Below are 22,342 nucleotides of genomic sequence, written 5' to 3'. Positions count from 1 at the left end.
GTGTTACAGCGCTTTGAGTGGTTGAAAAGACTAAATGGGTGCTATACAAGTGCAGTCCATTTACCAGTCTACGTAACATATTGTGGGATTGATGGGATTGATGAGCTGGGCTCACAAAGGAAAGCATCTTTGTCCTCTGCTACAGCAGAAGAAAAAGTCTATGGAGGACACATTTGTTATACTTTGAGACTTAATGAACTTTATCAGTGAACAGTCACTGGTGTGGTGGCTGTTTCCCAGTTCCATTAACCAAGATGTGAACAAATTTACCAGAGTTACCATGGGGAATGTGCATACTCTTACTTTAAACCAATAAGCGGGGTGTTGAGAGACTGCTGCCTGTGTACGCTGTCCCACGCCGAGATTGTGCAGCAGGCCACACATACTCAGTAATGGTAACATAAATGAAATCCTCGCCATTTTGTCAGAATACACATGCCAGATGCTGTGAACATGAAATGTATAAAGGACAAAGATTCATTCACTAACATCTGAAGGTTTCAAAATGGATTTAATCTGTAAAAATGATTTTATAACGCAGATAAATTTCACAGCACACTAGAGAATGACTCTGCCGCACACATCTGCTTGTGTTTTTTCTCTGAAAAATCATTAGAAAACACTGTATTTTAGATTCAAAGCCATCAGTCTGCTGCTCTACCAAATCTGAATTATGATTAGCTGACAGCCTGAAGATGCACGCTGGTTGTCTGCACAGCTCGATCATACATTATAAATTTTTTTAAAACCCAGTTCTCGCCCAGATCCGATTGAAGAGCCACGAGACAAGATCCTGGGACCTCGAAGTTATTGTCATGTCGGGTTGTCGGGCTGTTTTTTTTATGTGTCCCAAGGTTTGACACATAAACTTTGATTTCCATCCATTGCTTTTTTGTGATTTCTGCAGCTTACTCCACAGCTCCAAAGTAATTTGCTTTCACCATAAGCTCTCTTTTATGATTAATACCTTATGAAAAGCATATAGTTCAATTATAGACCATCACAAGAAAGATTGGCAGCCTCCGCCAGCCCAGACACTGCATTTTTCATTGTAGGCCATTACTCATTTTGCTTAACATCAAAAATCACAATGAATATAATCACAATTTACCAAGAAAGCTAATCTGACAATGATAAATCAGTTTTTCAGAGTTTCTGCTTAAAATTTAAATGCTTTAATTTCTAATTAGCATCTATTTTGACTCCATATTTTAATGTGCATGTCAGTGTAAAATCCCAATTGCTGCATTTGCTGGCCAAATAAGGTTAATTGTATGAATAAGAGTTTTAATGACATCTCAGTATTTCTAGTTAAGACACAGACATTACATTAATATTGAACTTCCACCTGAAATTTCAGGTGTGAGTATAATTTTTTACGAGGTGTATGCATAGACTTTCTTCCTCTGTGTCACGCTCAGTTTATCCATTTGTTCAGCTGCAGCAAGATTATTTAAGTGAATTAATTAGGTTACATTTTTTTTACCCCTAGCTCAAAATATTTAGTAGGCAAATTAATACCTCAGGGCATATTTTTAATCAGAGGCTATTTTAATGGAGCGCTTTGACCGAAAGCAATTGTGCAGAAATGTGTATTTAGTGATGTGCAGTGTTCTCAGTGAATGTTTGGTCCATAAGCAGAGGAGCCTGCTGAAGAGCAACTATTTGTCTAAAAAAATCTGTATTTGTGTGAGATCACCGTGTGCCTGTCCTGTTTATGTGTTTGCTTGACCCCTTGTGACACATCACCCAGAAGAGGCGCATCCTTCAGCCCAGCCTGAACCACAGTGCATCAGGGCAAATGATGCTGTGCCCTTGAAAAGGCCCATGTGATAATCCAAGATTAGTGTGTCTGTGTGTGTGTGCTTGTGTGTGTGTGTGCAGAGAGAAATTAGTGTGTGTAGGCTATTTGTGTGTATGATTTTGGGTAAAAGGAGAGTCTCCATGTTTGTGTATTCATTCATTGTGTATATCTATGTATGTATGCAGAAAATCCATTTGAGAGTTAGGAATCGGCTAGTTTTTGGATAATGTTTCATCAGTCAGTGTTTTGTCGATTGAATTATCACTTAATCGACTAATTGTCAGCACTAATTTGTTGGCATTAAGAGTAACATTTTATCTGTGTTTGTGTGAGTGTTCACATGTGCATGCATGTGTCTGCCTGTTCTTGGGAATACTTTTTTCTTTTAAAATGATGGTCAGTAAACTAGACACCAGCTCTGTTTCTCCTCCATGCATCTTTCCCACAGTTTCACCTTCTGTCTCCGAATGCTTTCTTCTCTCTTTCGTAGAAGCAGGGCTCATTTGTATGCAGACATCCGCAGTAAACATAAAGTCTGTACTGAGTCAATGACGAGACGACGAGAGTCAATGACGACATATTTCAACAGGGCATCTGCGTGTTAAAAATGTTAATGTGTAGTGTGCTGTTCATAATGTTACACACAGTTTTGTTGTTTCTGGAACACCAGTCCATTGTTTAACATGCCTGTTGATTTGTATTGTATAGGTATTGTCAGGATTTTATTAATACTGTACAACCAGTACACCAAGATTGGTGCACTTGATGCAGTATCTGTTTTGTATTTGTATTTGTTTTCTATTTCTTATCAATACATGCTATTTAGAGATGTCACTGAGTATTGTACGAATGCTGTGGTCCATATTTGATGGTATAATTGTATTTTTTAGCGTACAGTCTTTGAAATCAGGGATGCAAACAAGCTCTTCCTCAAGGGCTAAATGGTTGTATCAAGAACTCTTTTCATTTGAAGAGCCCTTGGAAATACGTTTTTACAAGATGAAAGAACACAGGACTTGGGGAGGGGGGGGGGGTAAAGTCAGTATTATTTTATTAAAGGCCTCTAAGGGATTGTCAGACATCACATTAATCAGCATGTCTCCTTCTCTTTCAGGTGGGAGGGATGAGCAGGAGGGTCTGGCAGCCATCAGAAGGATCTGTGAGGAGTACAAAGAGGCCAAAGGTAACTCTGCGAACATGTCTGAGAGCACACACACACACACACACACACACACACACACACACGAACAAATGCTTGTGTGTGTACTTGTTTGCGTATGCCACTGTTAGAAGATAAAGGGCAGAGCTGCAGCAGTGGGCCCCTCAGGCTTGTTTTTACAGTCTTCACCAGGCGCACACACCCATACTTGCACACTTGCAGGTATACACTCATACAGAGACAGACAGAGCCTCCATGCAGGCTGTGCAATGTCAGGCATGTTGTTGAAGCACTGTGAGGAAAACGGAGGCTGCGAGAGAAAAGGCTATGAGAGGAAGATGAGGGGAGATAAGTCAGGCAAAATGTGAGAGAGGAGGGGGAGAGACTGACGGGGAAGGAGGCAGAGGGGTGGAGGAGAGCATGACAAATGAGCAAATATAGGAAAATAAAAGGGGGAAAAAAGACGAGGTGCAAGGAAAATGGAGGTGCAGAGGAGGTGATGGAAATGGGAGGAGACAAATGATAGCAGCGTCGAGATTTATTACTTCGTTGACTAAAGCCTACAGTGTTCTCTGTAACTCTCATGTTGAGAAATTGATTCAGCTGACCTTCACAGCCCCATAAATTCCACCATAGTCTAAAGACTAAGACACCCCATAAGTTATTTTTTTTTCTGTACCTAACAGCTTTGAGTCTTCACCACCTTGCAGTCGGTGTTTACCTGAGGAGATGTTCAGAGATTTGTACTAATGCGAAAATCGGCGGCAAATTAAGATTTGGTGATTACAATTTAAAAAGTAAACTGAAATTTTATGCAAGAAAATTGAACTGTATACAACAGTGGTGAGACATATTTGTAGAAGCTGTGTCTGAATCTCAGCCCTCAGTTGTTCCAGTGATGGGTTGTTCACATATATGGACTCAAAAGCTGGGAGAGCGATAAGCTGGAATTCATTGTGAACAGGACTCCACTCCACTAATGGAGTAAGGGATCGCTACCAGCATACAGACGCAGGGCCACAATGCAAATCAGTCTTACCAGCTCGGTCTCCATTGTTGTACTAAAACAGTTTCAATAGCATGTAAAATAAAAGGCTGGAAGAAAGCTGTTCTGTAGTCAGAAAACAAAGTGTACAACAAAAAAATGAACAATTTCATGTGTAGTATGGCAGCTACATCAGAACACAACTGTGTGTAAAGCAGTGTGTGTAAATGACCCACTCAGTGCAACACACACACACACACAGAGCTATAGCTTCATAAGAGACTGCCTGCTGCTTTGTATCTGTACGTGTGAACGCAGCGCGACATTGATTGAGTGATACCTGAGAGCTTGAAGAGGCACTCTCAACTTATTACCCATGTTGACACAATGTGTTTTTCTTCCTTCCCTGTCCATTCCACATAGTCATCTACAGTAGCATTAGCAATTTAAGCTTTACAACAATCAATGCTTTGTAGAATCCATTCTGGAGAGAGCTAGATTATATGTATGGAAGCCTGCAAATAGCAGCCCTAATTTTTTTGTATTCTATTCTCACCTCATGTGTGCCATTGGCAAGCTGCTGCACACTCAGTGCTGTGTTTGTCCTGACAGGAGGCAGTGCAGCAAGCTAAGATATCTTTCACAGGTCCATTTTAGCAAAGGCAATGACCAGACTGTCAAAACTCACAGCAACAGATAATGGATATTCCTTAGCTGCTTCAAATCAGAACAGTAGTCTGTGCAGTGCCTGTACCAATACACCACTACAGGGGCCAATTTTATCTAAATGCTACACTACAATGCACACAACAGTTCAAAACTAATACCAAGGATATGTATTGGTTTCTTGAATTTTGAGTTCAATGAGACCCCAATAAAGTTAAACTTAATTTCACTTTGCTGCAAATATACCACATGTAGCTTGAAGATCCTGTGTGCATTACATGAACAAAGACCAGCTGATTATTTTTGCCATAATTTGGTTTGGGTGTGCATTTTATTTCTCCTCTCCCGAACACACACTTCCCTGCTGTTAATTGAAAATAAGTCCGTTGTCTAGACGGAGGACGGTTCATTAACTTCAAATTCTTAAAACCCTAAAATTTTGCTTTGCTAAATTAGAATGGGAAAAGGTGAAATCTGACTTTCTCCCTGGTGACTACAGCAAACCTCGTTATCTTGTGTATATATTGTGCAAAAACACAGGGTTTCTGGTGCTAGTTCACCATAACTTTGTCATTTAAAAGGACATTGTAACATGGCAATAATGTGAAGTCAAACTAGAGTGAGTAAAACTCTGATCACCAGACAATAGTGCAGAGGTCAGTACATCATAAGCTCTCACTGGTAGAGCTGACAGCAGGTTCTGTATGATATTGAATGAGGCGCTGCCTACTGAGAAACAAGCTGTGGTCTGTCTTGCTCGGCCTTGCAGTGGAGAGCAGCAGAGAGCCGACTGGCTGGGTCCCTGCTTGTGTGTAAGTGGCTGTCAGGTACAGAGACAGCGGCCATGTAGCCGGTGTCATTGAAGTCGATTTCCCTGGACGGGGCCGTGGTGGAATTGATTACTTCTTTTGTAATTGGCAGGCACTGAGGCATAGGGGACAAGGGGGGGTGTGTGGAGCCAGATGCTTGTGCACTGAATGAGAATGTGTTATGTGTGTGTATGTGTGTTTTTGTGTGTTTGAATGAGACGGTAATGGATTCTCATTAGTATGTGAGGCAGGAGCTTTAAACATCTCTGTCCAAACGCCCTTTGGCATCGTTCCTAGTGTTTGCACATTTGTCTGTTATGAGAAATGGGAGACAGCACATAATATACATGTGAGCTGTAGAGGTGGTTCTCATACTGGGGACCTGTGAACAATTACAAAGGTCCTTAAGGTGTCAAGGCATCTCCAACACCAAAGAATTTAATTTCACTTGAAAGTATCGTAATATATTTTATACAATGTAAAGGATAGTGTTTATTCAAGTCACTTTGAACACTAATGAAGGATTTTTCAAACTGGGCCCTTCTGGCTACAAACAGGGAAACACAACTGTGGCAAAACTTGGGTCAAAACAGCATGAGCCCCCTAAAGCTTTCCAAATCTCCACATTTAAAAATAAATGCTGAAATTAGCCCCCTAAATGAGCTATTCTAGATAACTGCATGGGGATGTGTACGTTTGTTTACGTCTGTTTTGCTTTTAAAGCAGGAAAACTGTATGCAGTGTGTCCACGTAATATTTTTTTCTTGCAGAAAAGCTCTAACTGGGCCAGAGAGCACGCAAAAACATAAAACATTCATAAACGAGTGTTTCCTTTTGTAAAATAGTTTTTCTTCTGCTATGACAGCATTTTACCCCATCCTCTCTCACACGTGCATCTGTTCAAAGTGACGGCTTGTGCGTAATTTTGTCTTGAATATTTTGTTATTCTGCTTATTTGTGTATGATAAACTTAAAGCCTTTAATGCGACTAGAAATAGGTAGTGTTCTTCTAAAGTGTGGATTGGGGGTACGCCAACCAGGTTGGGATGTAGAAAGGGGTGCATGATAGTTTGGGATCCACTGCTTTAAAGGAATGATTTGACATTTTGACAGGGTTCCCCGCAGTCATGGAAAAGTCAGGGAATTACAAAATTTCATCTCAGTATTTTTATTATCATGTGAGTATGTTTTGAGTATTTGTTTACTGTCGGACAACTCTGGGCACGTATGTATGGATATACTGTGTTTATGTGCATATTTTGATATACAAATGTGTAGATGTAAGATGTGTATGGTCCCATTTGGTGTGATGTGGTGTAATGATTGGTGAAACAAAGGTACTGTCCCTAGAAAACCTTGAGTACAATCTTGTGGAAATATGCTAATGACTTCAGACTGCAAGTGGGCTTCAGTCAATGAGGCTTCAAGCATTTTACCTTAAATTATAAACACACACACACCACACACAGAGCGATACAGGGTATTTTTGTATTTTTGCCACAGGCAGTGGTGTCTGTCCACTAACTTTAGTCACGGTGCACTTGAAAGTAACACTTTGTGCCTCAAACCATGGGCCTAGATTAATAGTGTGAAGCATGGGAACCTGTGTGGGTGGGTGTGTGTGTGTTTGTCTGGTTAACACACATTAAATGTTCTCTCGCTTAGGTAACCCAGCTGCTCCCCTCCTACAAAAACTGCTGTTATTTTGCCTAAGCTCTTTCACTCCAATTAACATAATTTTTAGTCGCCTTTGTTCTTAAGTAAAGTAATTGAACTAATCACCTCTAAGTTGAAAGTTTATAAAAGAACTGAACTCTAGCAGGAAAGTGCTAATCGCAAATGTGGCGCCAGAGTTAGAAATATATGACTTGACAGTCATCTTTTACTGCATCGTTTTAATCAATTACACATATCACCCAAACACATCTGAAGATGGTCAGTCACATTTGTCCACGTCACATTAAAACCTTGTGTTTCCAGTCCAAATCAGTCCAGGGTGTACTCCACCTCTTGTCCAATGTCAGCTGGGATTCGCTTCAGCCCCCCTGCGACCCTTAAGGATAAGCATATAGATGATGAATGGATGGATTTTCAGTCCAAATAGTCGTGAGAGCTCTGACAGTAAAGCATTTACCAAAAATTAATTGTGTCTCAAGGTGTTTACTGCCAGTTTTCAAGCATGCACGTAATGCAAGATCCCTGGCCTTTTGGCAAGCAGAAGAGAAATTTGATGTGTTTACCAGCGATGCATTTTAATATCAGATTTAGGTGTAATCCAGCTTAGTAATATCTACTATAGTCACAATCAGGACACAAGATGCATGTTAAAGCCAGGTGGAAGGAGGGGATTTATGGTAAGAGAAGCAGACAGTCCTCCCTCATATTGCGTTGCTTTTTAAAGTTATTCGTTTTGCAAAGAAACACAAAATGGATCAGGAAGGCCAGAATCTCAGCATGGGCCTCATCTAATTTACATATTAATTACCTGCTGTTCAGGATATAGACCGTGCTCATATTTGTTAGGATATTCTAGGCAGCCTGTGTTCAGAGTGCTGCAGCAAATATGTAAAACTGAGATTTTTATGGCCGTTTACTGTTGAATGCTGCATTTGTATTATTTGTTAGATAATTTTTTCGTTTTGTTCTTTCCCTTTTCTGTAGTTGGAGGGGGGATTTGGACAAACTCTAGAAGTCCAGGATAAACAGTTATAGGATGTTTATTTGGAACAAGCTATTTTTTTTTTCAGTACCTCTTGTGGTACCACGGTGGCTCTGATTGTGCACTGATGTGGCAGGAACCACTTCTAATCACATTTAGTGTTCGCAATTGTGTAGCATGAGCACACATGCCATCCACAAGGCGCAAACTGGTCGAGCCGCAAACACAGCCCTGTTTGTGTAGCAGAGGAAATGGAAAGGGGAAAAGGAAAGCGACAGTCCCACAAGCTGTGAATCAGAGTTCAAAATCGCTACTCTTCCATGAAACTCTTCCTTTGACTTTTGCCCCCTTCAAGATTTCACAAGTCATACATGTGACATGGTGCATTCAAGTGTCTTTGTTTGGAAGTAATTCCAAAAAGCACACTGTGGCAGAAATCTGTTGTTTTGTAGGCCACATAAAGTAGTAAAAATGGCAACTTCACCTTTCACCTGTAATAGTCATTTGTCACTGCAGATATTTTGACTTGTGGAACCAATAACAATTAAGAATGGAAGTGGGATTTAATTCTTTTCATCAAATGTGAATTCAGTATAAAGAATCCTTAACAAACCTTTACCCTTTGAGACATTTTGTCACTAGTTGTTGAGGAGGAAAAGGCTGGTGCTGTCCAACTGCCCCACTTGTTTCTTTAACATAAATGTGCCACAAATTTCACCTAATTCCAACTTAATAATAAAACTTGGAGATGTGGAGATGGTCATGCAGTGAGTGACAGGTTACACGTTTTCATAATCAAATGATCAAATCAAAATAAAAAACGTAAGAAAACTTCTGTATTTTGATTTTGAAGACGTGTAACCTGTCACTCACTGCACGACCATCTCCACATTGTTTGGCAGCTCAGATAACCGTGCCATGAAACTGGAAAATGACGAGTTGTAGAGCTCTGTGTTACTGTTCAGGGTAGTGCATACATAATACATAAAGTAACGTGCGCAAATCTCCTGTAGCTGCAACCACGTATACTAGTGCATCATTTACATATGCATGCACTCACACACACACACACACACACACCTCCTCCTCCACTCAGTCTCCTAGGGTGAAAACTGTGGCCACCAAAGGTTGGGAAATTCTAGTGGACCGACCAATCAAACAACCGACTGACAGACTGAGCTGTAGAGCTGCTGGTCGCTGCTAATATTAAGTAGTGGAATGTGGCCATGCATAATAAAAAACAAATTCCAGACAGAAGTTAGACAAACTCTGCCAAAAATATGGGCATAAAATTGTATTTGACTTTTTGCACTGAATGCCCATATAATAAAATAAAATAGGTCATTTTTATGGTTGTTGGCATGGCGTTATATTCTCCAGCACCTGAAAGTAACAAAATCATTAACTGGCACGCCATTTAAAAAATCTACCTTTCCCTGTTTATAAAACCACTTTGGTTTTAAACACTTTTAAGAAAAGACAAACCTCCACTTTGCTACATTACATTAACATTACAATATAATACATCACTCAGAATTGATTAAGAATTGTAAATGGAGACTATGAATGGATCCAGTGCGTCTTAGACAGCGCTCGTGTCTCCAAAGGCAGTTCCTGTCGTCACTTTCAAATAATTCCTCTGTAACAAAATCACAGTGTGTTTGGCGTTTGTGTCAAGGAAGCTGAGCTTTATGGAGGATCCTGGGGACTTAATTGAGGGCTGGCAGCAGCAGGATCATGCCCGATCGATGGCATTTCACTCCCAGTGTGCTTTCTAGATATGACCGGCCTATCTGAAAAAGCCCGTGCCCCAAGGGAGCCCATTCAAGAGGACAGGAGAGCTGACAGGCGAGACGCATACGCACACACACACACACACACACACACACACACATACACACACAGACACACACACAGACATGCCAGATCTACCTGCTCCCTGGCTAATGCACATATGCACATACACACACACACATATTTACTTGTTGGTTTATACAATCCAAATGCACACACTTGCTTTCTCTGCTCCGGTCTTTCTTTTCTTCTCCTTTCTTCGTCTCTCTTGCGCATACACACACACACACACAATCAGCAGGAGGTGAGTGGCATGGCTTGGAGATAAGGTTGCTATCGGACCTTCACCGGGGATGGATGCACTCTCATCTGTCACGGCGGCCTTTTTCCCTATCAGCTACATCGACTCTCCTTCCTCCTGCTCCTCTCTCGGTCCTCTCCCCGTCTTTGCCCATTATATTTGACCCTTTACAGGCAACAATGGTTTATTATCTTGAAGTTTGAAAGATGTGGTCTTCTGTCTGTATGAGGACGGTCCACTCTTGTTCAAGTACTTTGGCAGAAGCTGTTTATCAAAAAAGGATTTGTTGAAGACTACAATGTTTCACAGCCCAACAGGAACTGAGAATATTTATATATTCGAGTTTCCTTTTTGCATTTTGAGGATTTGTGTTTGATTGAGGCATGTAATATGACAGACAAATGTAGGATCCAACCAAGTGAATCATCCTGAGGCTTCAGCCAGTTTGAGGCATACTTGTCAATGTGGATAGTCTTCAGGTTCCTAGTTTTACACTCTCATAGTTTACACTCTCATTGTTGATCCCAGACTCACTGCTCTCTCTCTCTCTGATGCTTTGATGGAGACCTACCTCTGTCACCTGCACATCTGGAGAATGTTAGAGAGAAAAACAATGCCACCTTTGTGTATTATAACTCCATGGTTTCCCCTGACAGCCTGAAAAAAGAGAAACACCTCAACCTGTTCCTGTTGCAAACATTGCACACATAAGCAAATCTGAAATATAGTACAAGAGAATGTTATAAAATGAATATGTTTTCCAGGATTGTTGTAATTTGTGTTTTTTGTTTGCATTCTCCCATAGAGAGATGCTAGAAAACTCTATTAAAGTCTGCAATGTGCAAGCAGAGGGGAATTTAGGGTGGAGGTACAATTTTAAGAATTTTGTGAAGTGATGAGATTTCAGTCTACTGTTTAAGATTAGGAGTGACTCTGCAGTCCTGTGGACTGGAAAGGTCGTTCCACCAGTGGAGAAAAGAGAGATGAACATTTTTACTTTTATATATTGAAACAGTAAATGAAAGAGAAGACAAGAAGAGACAGGAAAGGACAAAAAATACAAAGCTTCAGAACCGGCCAGAAGTTTTAAAATTAAATTCGCAAAAACTCTGTTGTCACCCCACCAATGTTTAAATAAGTTTGAATATGACACCTCACCAGTTGCAGAATTTGTGAGCTATATTCTAACCAGCCAGGTTTTTTCAAGACCTTGTATAATGAAAGGAGCACAACAGGGTTGAGGGGGATCATGTGTCTAATTCGGGGAAAAAGACAGATGGAACCACAAACTGCCAAGAGGAGGAACAAGAAAAAGGTTCACATAGAGTTCTCTGAGTACTACTCATACATAATTAGGGTATGATTTGTTTCAAAGTTTTCTAAGATAAAAAAAGATTTTGTCAATACACTGTCAATATTACACACATTGGTATATGTTAAAGTGCAAAATGATGGAGTATAATTCTGTGTGTACATTCTCAATTAATAAAAGAGGCTTGCTATGACCATCTTGATTGACCAATAACAATACACAAGAGAGAGCATCAGGCCCAGCAACACGGTCAATTCAACATAATTTCTTATGCTGAAATTTCACTGGGCAAGTTTGCGCTGCGTTCTGGCTGCGGTCTGCTGCTCCTATCATCCAAATGGCTTTACACTCCACCAGGAGCTTCTCAGAAGTGGAGCGTTTTGCCTGGCTGATTAGGTGGTTTGCTCAGATTTTGCTGACTTAGTCATTTTCCTTTGATTATTGTGCTTCTAACATGGGTAAGCAAGCCTGCCCACGTTAGGCTGTGTTTCTTATTTTGTCTGTTGTAATTGTATTTTCTTGAAGGTACTTCCTGCTTTGTTTTGCTGTATTCTACAGACAGTTGGCTAAAGTGTTTTCCAATCCCATGATGGATCTGTCATTGTGCATGTCATTTAAAACTAACCAGCTGATGTCTGGTCTGCTGCCACCAGTTATTTAATAATATTGATGCAGTGACAGGATAAACAATCAGGAGTGTGCATGTGCATAAAAATTGACCGGATTCTCTATGCCGTCTGTATTTGACTTACTGGCTCATCTGCTCTGTGCTGCTTGACGCAGCCGTTCAGTAGCTTCCTTCAAAAATAGACTAAGTGCATATTTTTAGCGTAGTAGAGCAGCGAGCTGCTATTGGGATGCTCCTGAAAGCATTAACTAGAGTGCCCGGCCACCACATCGCAGCCAGAACGCAATGCAGCTGTGCCCAGTGGGATCAAGCTGTTCTAACTCACTCAGAGGTTCTCTTTATAAATCACTCTTGAGTTCGGACATTCATGTCATTTACTTACTGGCCTCAGATAGGGAGAAGTCTCCCAGTATACAGTCTAGTCTTACAGTATACCTCTGCAGGTATTACAACAATAGTGCTGCTCAAACATTAACACTCCTCATACTTTCCTTAAGTTAAGTAGATGTCTTCACAAGAAATGTGTCTCTGTCAGGCTTTTTAAGTACGCTGAAACTTCATCTCCCCCCAAAGTAATTTAAGCGCACAGAGTCACTTTCACGCTGAGATGATACCAGTTCCTGGGCACTGCTTCCTTACCTGTGTCTTATCATACATTAGACCTGATATAACGGTGTGTTAAGCTTTGATACTGCTCAGGAAGAAGTATTAGGTTTGATACAATGTGCTGGAGTAAGAGAAGCGTAGCGCTGCCAGTATTGTAGTGTAAGAATCCACCGAGCTCGCTGTATGAGATGATTAATACACTCTTTGATGTCTTACCGCCATAGCGGCTCGAAAAAATAATCCGTTTACAATGGCTCTGATGTGTGTGCCTCTGTGTGTGTCTGTGTGTGTCCGTTCCAGTGGAGTTCAAAAAACTGGACCTAGCTTCTTTGCAATCTGTCCGTCAATTTGTCCAGAGCTTCAAGGAGCGCGACCTGCCACTTAACATTCTGGTCAATAATGGTGAGTGATGGAGAAGTCATGTTCTTGCCATGTGGGGGCTATATCCTGTATATGTAGAGTAGTTCATCTAGTTTTCAGTGAGGACAGGAGAAATCCTCCTCTCAGCTGCATAATTATATACTGTCAGATCACTGAATTGAAAGGGGTTTAAAGCATTAAACTCACCTCCCCGGAAAGTGTCTTACATACAGTATTTTTCAGCATTTTTGCAAGTGCTCTCAGTTTCAATCTCAACCACAGGTGGGATCTGTCCCCTTACTGATGAGCCAGCCACTGAAGAGCCACTACAGACAGATCCTAGGCTCACCACTCAGTTTATCCAGTTTGTTTGATAACCAAAGGATTCCTGCTGTCAGTCATGCCATCAGTAAACACAGCTCTTAGAAAAACATTAGAAGGACAAACGCGTCCTAAAGCCAACTTTTAAAAGAATTGTACAGGAATAATTAATAAAAAATAAAAAAAAACAGTTTATAGTCACCCATTTCTAATTTTTATGCACAGCATGGCTGCAGACACATTAGAGACCTTTATGGTACTGGACATTAGGAATATTATTAAGCAATCCATGGCTGTTGAACTTTAATTCATATCCTATGTCTTCATTTTACAGTATGTGTGTATGCATCACCTAAGATTTAGGATATTAGTGTTCTTAAAGGTATTACCAACTTTGGAACATATTTAAACTGCAAACACAATAATGTATATCTTTATCTTAATGTATATCTAATTGCATGTGTACGTGTGTTTGTGTGTGTCAAGCGGGTGTCATGCTGGTTCCTGAGGGCCGTACGGAGGATGGATACGAGCAGCACTTTGGCGTGAACTACCTGGGTCATTTCCTGTTGACGTGGCTCCTCCTGGACACACTGAAAGATTCTGGGAAATGTGGTCACTTCTCACGTGTGGTCAGTGTCTCCTCCTCCGCCCACCGCATTGGCGAGATCAGACTAAATGACCTAAATAGCTGGTAGGTTCACACACACACACACACACACACACACACAGATATGATAATACTAATATAGACTAATATAGCAATATTAAATGATATAATAGAGTTAAAATTTTAATCAATACATGATAAAGATTCTTCTTTTTGTTTAATTGATCTGTGAATACGATGACATTGGTCAGATGATCAAAAACGAACTAACTAAGAGGTCGACTGATTAATCAATTTGGTCTATTAATAGGTTCCAACAGGGCGTTTTATAAACGATGGTTATTGACACAACTTGGCTTCCATAGTAGCCAATGGTTTGTACTTTTACACTCAAACAAGGTCATTGGCTCATATCAGCCAATTAATCGGCTATCGACATTTTCCTGCTCCAAACTAGTGTTGTGATATCAGTCACTATCGGACGACCTCTAAAACAATAGCAATGGGCAAAGGTACCAAAATAAAACCATAATTCTGTATCCCTGAACAGTGTTGTTTTATTTTTGCACGTACACGTGGTGGTGGTGGTGGTGGTGTGGGCGGGGGGCGGTAAGAACATTTCAAGCCCCAACTTGTCACACTGACCCGCACTTCTTCTGTGCTGGCACCGCCAACATTAGTGTCTCATTTTCTGTTGGCATTAGTGGGCGACTGTTGGCTCACACTGGCTCATCATCATTTCAGCTAGCAGCACTGCTGTCTAGAGGAATTAGCAGCCTGAATATCTCCATTGTGTTGTTGCTTTACCTTGGCAGTGCCCATGGTGGCTCATAACAGTGTTCTTAGCCTCTCACAACACGTTATAAAACTTGAAGAAATAAATGATATCCAAATGCACTCACACACACAAACAGCAGATACTAAAAACTGCAGTGTGGCACACACTGCCTGGCAGGTGTCAAAATTGGAGATTTCTTCCTCTGTAGATAGAATACCGATTTTGGCAACAGTCGACTGGAATGAACTGAAGGAAACAGCTGGTTTACCCGCCAGTTATCCGTCTTACATTTTAACAGCAGCACTTCTTGTTAAAGGTCTGACAGTGTTTCTCGCTCTCTCTCCCTTCAGCCAGTCTTATTCCGCCCATGCTGCTTATTGTCACAGTAAGCTGGCCCAGCTGCTGTTTAGTTCCCACCTTCACCAGGAGCTGCAGTGTGGAGGTTTCCCACTGAGTTCATGTGCTGTGGATCCTGGCATGGTGGATACTGCTCTCTATCGCCACCTCTGGACGCCTCTCCGCCTGGCACTGAGCGCAGCTGCTTACCTGCTTTTCAGGGTAAAAACACACAGTCTTGACTGTCATCTGCTTCACTCACACACAGTTCAAATTTGAGTAATGTCAGCTTGCAAGACAGCAAAGCAGATATGACATAAATATTGAACTACACTTTATTAATTTTCCTAGAGAAAGCTTTAGTTCGAACAATCTTGGTTGTTGTTCCTTGATCCTTAAACTGCAGTCTATACTGCAACAGATCTACACTCCAAATCGTTTGCAGCAATAAACACATATCAAGAGCTTGTAGCCGAAGGTGTTTACTCCTTCATTTTATAACTACAACTGAACCAAAGTGCTTCCTCCCTCAGTATGTCAATTTGAAATCTTGTAGAAAATGTGTCCAGTCAACGTGTTGACATAATAAACATGATTATAATCATGTTTTCCCATCATCATCATCCCATCACCATTGTAGCTACAATGTTACACAATTAAAAAACAGTAACTTTACAGTTTACGTAGAATTTACGGTTGAATTTTGTTCAGTGTACCACAGTGACCTCAACCAACAAACGTGAGAGCAGACATTGTTCAGGATTATACACGCGCACACACAGTCTATCCACATCATTGAAAATGGAAGTGCTACTAAAACTCAAGGCAGGCTGTTCGCTGTGTGTGTTATGTTTTAAAGCATTTCTTCCTTTCATAGCTTAAAGCGCCGGCCGCAGGCTGATGTTAATGTCCCTGGGATTTAATGGAAGGAGACGTGTGTGCGTGTTTGAGTCCAAAAGTGCAATTGTCACAGGCATTTGTCTCCAAGCACAACCTTTGGGATGGTTCTGCCCCACATAAGCAAACACATTAATCATACAAACTCATGCATGTAATCATTAACACACACACACACACACACACACACACTGTGATTCTCGCCTGTTTTAACACCTTTTTTTATCTCATAACATTTAGGTGCATGCAATGCCAAAGGCTCAAAGATAGAAGGAGAAAGAAAAGGCTACCTCATTAATACTCAATCACAAAACAGTCTCAAAATAAAATGTACACAGTGTGTATATATAATTTATGGTGTATACAAATCTGTAAAATACTGCAGGACAAGTTTTTTTATTAGGTTTATTCAGTGTATCTATCTATCTATCTATCTATCTATCTATCTATCTATCTATCTATCTATCTATCTATCTATCTATCTATCTGTGTATATTGTTAGACTTGACCCTTACATTAATTATGACGCATCATATGGGCTTTAATATTGATTATGGAGGCATGTGGGGCACCACTGTTATTTCACACACGCGCGCACACACTTAATTTGGCCAATTAAGATAGGCTAGCATGAAAAAATAAGGATTAGTGAAAAGAAATATAAGGGATAAAAACTCAAGGTTAAATGAATATGAATAGGAATTTATGTTGATAATCAAAATTAGTAATTTTAACAATAATAGGTGAGCGAATGTGAGGTTTTGTGTCTTTCGTTTTGTCTGAATGTGGTGTGTTCACGTGTAGCAGTTGTTATCTGAGCAGACACGGATGGTTATAAATAATGAATAATGAAGTAGATGCAGGGCACTCAGAGTTAAAAAGGCGATGAAACCAACATCACCTTTTAGCAGCGTGACACAATCAATATTCAGAGGAAGTAGTGACTGTAATTAGTGAGTAGTGTGAAAAAAGCAGCATCTCTGGAAGCAAAGCAGTAAAGTCAGATCCAACAGAGCTACAGGTGAGCTGAACTGTACGGAAGCCCTGAGAGGCAAGTGAGGAAAAAAAAATCTGGTGATTCATTGTGACACAGTTTTGTCTCCTGCGTTCATGATTTAAGAACAAGTGAATTAAAAAATTGAGTTCCTCATTTTTTGTGTTTTCGTCAGTGGAAACTGGCGAAAAAGAAGGTTGCATAATACAAGCGGAAAATATCATCTGTTCCTATGTTGTAGAGATGGGAGAAAACCAGATTTTTGCCTCTTAGGGCTTCAGTAGAAATGAGTACACTGTCTATTTTTTATTATTATTAAAGATAGAAAATAATACTTTAGACATACACAGAACCATACGCAGTCACAGTCGGGGGTTAGAGGAGTGAGGGGTGTCAAGGTAGAGACACCATTAGCACAGTTCTGCTGCAAATGGGACGGGGTTGTGGCGCCTCCAGGCTGGCACCCTCACAAAAGGTCAGAGGGTGCAGAGTAACACCCTGTGCGTCAGAACAAAACATCAGCAGGCTCATACACTACGGCCAACACATCGGCAAGGTACATGAGGTAGCATGTACAACATACATTCAGGATCTCAGTTTCACAGCAAAGAAGGGAAACACAAAACAGCAATATATATGTATAGATATTCAGAGAGGACCCGATCAATGTGTCTGTGAGACCACTGTTGCCCGATCCATTGATATCAAATCTAAATAATCTTTATGCAGGCTTGAAACAATTTGTTTTTTTCTGTCTCCATCGAATAAACTGGTCCTCTGAGAAACTGAGAAACATGCTACATCGCCTGTAAAGTTATTGGCATCATTTAAATTATACATTTTCAGTTCATTAAATTTAATAATATTGTAATCAGAAAGCAATTTAGTAATATTTTAGTGATATATTTCTGCTGGTAACATTAAAACTTTGTTTCCCTCCAGCTGTTAATAGTGGGTTCTTCAGAATTGGACAAGAAGGCAAATATAAGCCAAAACTTGAAAGAACTATTATAGATATGTCACATTAATGGAGAATTAAGGGGTCACTCATTTCTATTGCATTTAGGGGAATACTACACAGAGCCAAGCGAAATGTATTTGCTATTTTCTGCAATGCTTCTTTTGCTCCAACCAGCCCCAACTGCCTGCTTCATATTGTTATTTATGGGGGATGCTGCCACTGCTAAAGCGGCTAAAGCAGCACGTGTAGCTTTTCAGAACAAATGTTACTAAAATTCCTAAACGTCTCTCTTGGTTTGAGGTGAAACATCGACTGCTGTAGTCATTATCAACATGATAACAACAGAGAAAAACTATCCTTTAGTGCACTTCCACAAGTACGGTAATATAAAGAGCGATGCAAGAATCAAATTCACTCCCAAATCATGTTCAACAACAAAACAACATATGAGCTTTTAAAGAAGAGCTGAAAGAAACTTGGTGAGTGCTGGCATTCGTTGTTAAATGATGATCTGTTAGATCATAATAGATTCATGTCTATTTTCTTTGCGTTAGTGTTATTTAAACTGTCAGTTGTTATTGTTTTATTTAAATTGTGTCACTTGTTTGATTTATAGATGTTTAATATATGTGCGTGTATTGTGATGAGTAGTGTGAATGTGGATTGTGTGTACAGATACTTCACCCCTTGAAGACAGAAAACACCCACCTATCTTTGCTATAATAATAATAATAATAATGTGATTAGAACTCATTCAGATTAATTTAAACTTTAAATGTGAGATTAATTTATTTTGGTTAATTTTATTTGATACTTTATTTACATGTCTTGGTATCATTTTAAAAGGCAGACTTTTGTTTGGTTAATTAGATTCTTTCCTTTGGTTAATATGGGTTAATAGACCTTAAGGGGGAAGGCCAAGGAGGGGAAACACAAAACACATAAAACACACAATAATGACAATGAGCACAATGACAGCAAGACCCATGACAGTGAAAGTAATTGTGGACGCCACAGTGACCAGATCTATAGCCTTAAACTGGGTTATCAAGAAAATAAATAAGATTAATAGCCCTTTTGGTGTGACGATACAGGTTTTAATCGAGAAAAACGTCCATCTGGACAATTACGAGGCTGAAGGTCAGACAGTTACTTTAGTCATACGCAATGAACCGTAATGAGCAATGAAATGAGCGGCCTGTTGTGATGGATCTGGAAAAGTTTTTTTTTTCCTCTCACAAAGGTGTCCTCGGAAGCGTTTTTCTGCACAAACAAAGACCATTAAACTACAGACAGCAAGTACAATTTGTTTTTGCCCATATCTTTGCTCGCACTGAAAAATTTAGCCCTGCGAGCAAAATAATTAATTCAGGGGAACAATTAAAATTCATGTTTGGGAATCTTGCAGAGTACTAAAACGCATGCACAAACACACACACACACACACTGGCTCACACACAAAGTATGCAAGTGTATTGTTGATGCTCCCAGGATGTGATCCCCTCTCTGCTCTGAAAGCTGCTCCTGGTCTCACCGCTGACACTGAGATCATTGTTAAAATGCATCAACACTAACACACAAACACACACACACACAGGCACACACCCCGAGTCTTCCATTCGCTGATGCTAACATACAATGACAATAGCCCTCCTCTGGCATACACACCCCCACACACACACTCGGACACTTTATTTGTTTGTTGCAGTTGTAACTTGTTGTTGGGCTTGTCATCCTGCAGTCACTTCAAATCTTTCTGGTGTTTATGTTCCTTTGTTATGCATTGACTTTTAATTATTTAGACATGTATCTTGATATATTTTTTTATGTGCGTGTGCGTTTTCCTCAGGCTCCTGCAGAGGGCGCCGCCACTGTGCTGTACGCTGCTCTATCACCAGCCCTGGAGGGGGAGAGTGGAGGAGGCTACTGGGCCAATGGGCACAGGGAGATGACAACACCACCGACCTTTGACCCCCAGCTGCAGCTCAGCCTATGGGAAACCAGCCTCCAGTTTGTGGGGCTGCAGTAGCGCGGGCCTAAAGGACGACTAACTTGACTAAACCTCGAAGAAAACATCAGATAAAGACCCTTGACTCTGTCCAGCCAGCCACCTTCTCCCTTTTTCTCAGTATTCGTTCTCCGTCCATACCTCACTTTGAGGTGTTAGTAGCGATTTATGTTGACAATCTCACAACCCGCCGCTGGACTGTGATTGGTTATTTGGGTAGTAAAGACCTCCTTTTTTGCAGACCTGCCAAAGAAGGGCTACATGGGAAGGAAGACTTTTTGTTGTTTTCACTCTGAGCAAGTTAACATATACGCACACGAACAAACACACTCTAGGGTCCTATCGATACATGATTTTGCTGTCATAGATGCTGCGAAGTTGCTGACGTTGGCCTTGAGTTGTAAACAGATATCGACTGTCAACGATCTCTTACTTTGATGACGTTTGTTCCCTGATGGTAGCTAACCTTAAATGTCCGGCCAGAGAAATCATTCTACAGTGTCGTGTTCAGAAACCTGCGATGACACCCGCCTCACTCTGCCTTAATGTCATTAGTCTGGCTTTCAGTGAAAAAGTTCATTGTCCCTCAGTGAACTAAAAGCTGCGCCAGAGATCAAATCTAGGCAAATTATAATGCTTTTTTGGCATAGAGATACTTTCATTGAAAAGCTCAGTTTTGGCATAGCATACTGGCTTCAAAATCACATGTTGGTCAAGCCCTAGCACACTCACACACACACACACACACACACACACACACACACACACACACACACATATGTTCAGAAACCACAACAATGATCTGATTTTTCAAATCTGTCTTGCTGTCAGGGGGAAAATGTGATGTCATCAGTTTGCTCTGACCCACAACTTTGATCATTCACGAGACATGAATGATTTCTCAGATCGTCTTGCCATCCCTCTCGTTTGACTGGGAGCACTTTGTGTTTTTGGTGCGCTCCTGCACTTTTAACTGCCGGTAGGTGTGTGATAAACTTCTGCTGTTCTCATGAAGATGCTGGGAAAACATCAGCTCCTCTTTCCTCTCCCTCTGCTCCACTCAGCAATCCGACAAAAGATGTTCCTGACACTGAAAAAAGGGAGAGATCCCATGTAGAAGTAGGCCTAAATTCGGAATAATTCCCCCCATAGAATCGAGAGTGATGAGACATTCGGTTTTTGTTCTCTTGTCATTCTGTGAAGCCAGGATTTCCGACATTTCTATTTGTTTGTTCAGGAACAAAAACCGCCACTTCACTCTGTCCCCATTTCCCTTTGTGATCTGTGTTAATCAGTTTTACTGTGTCTGTGATACGTGTGTGTGTTTTTTGCTCATGAGTTAGGAATTAGCTCATACTATAGACCCAATTCATGTTGATGGATAGCACAACAGTGCAAACGGCCAATCCTGGAGGAACAGCAACGGGATGAAGAGAGAAGGAACTTGTTGTTTTTTTTTTTTTCAGTGTTCAAGCTGTGATTGGTTCCCCATTGCTGCTGCTGCCACATCCTCATTTGGCGCAGCTCCCAGTGCATTGTGGGATTGAGATTTCCCAGTGGTGAGAATCAAACTCCATCTGCTGAGCTGACACACACACTCAGAAACATTGGAAGCAGTACATCCAGGCATAGGCTTATCTAAACAAGCACAGAGCAAACAAACACGTCTGTTACTCATGCAGGAAGATACTCGAGCACACACTCACACGCACACGCACACACACTGCGCCATAATGCCATCTCCACTGTGATAAACCATTTTAGCTGTGATGTTTTATCTGAAATTAACACATTTTGGCTAAAAGTCCTTTCCCACATGCCATCCCATGGCTATATGTGTATGTTGTTGCTTTGAATACTGCCACTGAGCATCCAGCATTCATTATTATCTGCCGTATGTGAAGCAATAGTATCACTGTGGTAGCTTCAGCCACTAATACAGAGCCAGACATTCAGAATAGAGTCCAAGAGGGTGAAAGTGAACAAATGAAAAAGAATACCAGCCTCAAGTTACCCATACATCAGGAATTTGCAATATCTCTGGCTACATGTGTGAAAACATTCAATGAAGACGTTGTAAATGTGCGTTTCTTCTAAAGGCTACATTTTAAGTTTCATTTTCAAAAAAATCCACAGTAGTTTCCAAGCAGTTTGAAGATGTGTCCCAGTTCAGGGGCACAAAATGTCTGAGCCTGCTCTCTGCCCTCTAAATGAGACGACAGCCTGGACTCACTCACAGAAAAACTAATGGTGTGTTGTGGTGCTCCTTGTCATCTCATGAAGTTGAAAAAGTCCACGTTTATTATAGGATGTTACCACCAGAGAGCCAAAGTTTGCAGTGCAGGCTGTGATGT

The 22,342-nt window shown here is 40.7% G+C and overlaps 1 protein-coding gene across 2 annotated transcripts in view; it reads left to right on the top strand.

The window, feature by feature from the left end:
* Positions 1-20,813, top strand: part of LOC139208413 (polyprenol dehydrogenase) — a 30,291-nt gene extending 9,478 nt beyond the window's left edge. The window contains exons 3-7 of one of the 2 annotated variants that reach the window (XM_070838086.1): positions 2,919-2,987; positions 13,024-13,125; positions 13,891-14,098; positions 15,143-15,350; positions 19,830-20,813. In XM_070838086.1, coding sequence (XP_070694187.1) covers positions 2,919-2,987; positions 13,024-13,125; positions 13,891-14,098; positions 15,143-15,350; positions 19,830-20,009 — 767 coding nt within the window. In that variant the 3' untranslated portion in view covers positions 20,010-20,813. The remainder of the gene's footprint in view (positions 1-2,918; positions 2,988-13,023; positions 13,126-13,890; positions 14,099-15,142; positions 15,351-19,829) is intronic. The other variant, XM_070838087.1, reaches the window with a different exon arrangement.
* The last annotated feature ends 1,529 nt before the right edge of the window (positions 20,814-22,342 follow it).

Source organism: Pempheris klunzingeri, chromosome 10 (genome assembly GCF_042242105.1).
Source record: "Pempheris klunzingeri isolate RE-2024b chromosome 10, fPemKlu1.hap1, whole genome shotgun sequence".
In the NCBI taxonomy this organism is placed as follows: Eukaryota; Metazoa; Chordata; class Actinopteri; order Acropomatiformes; family Pempheridae; genus Pempheris; species Pempheris klunzingeri.
The sequence above is the reverse complement of the archived record's forward strand: the minus strand, read 5'-3'. Positions and strand labels throughout refer to the sequence as shown.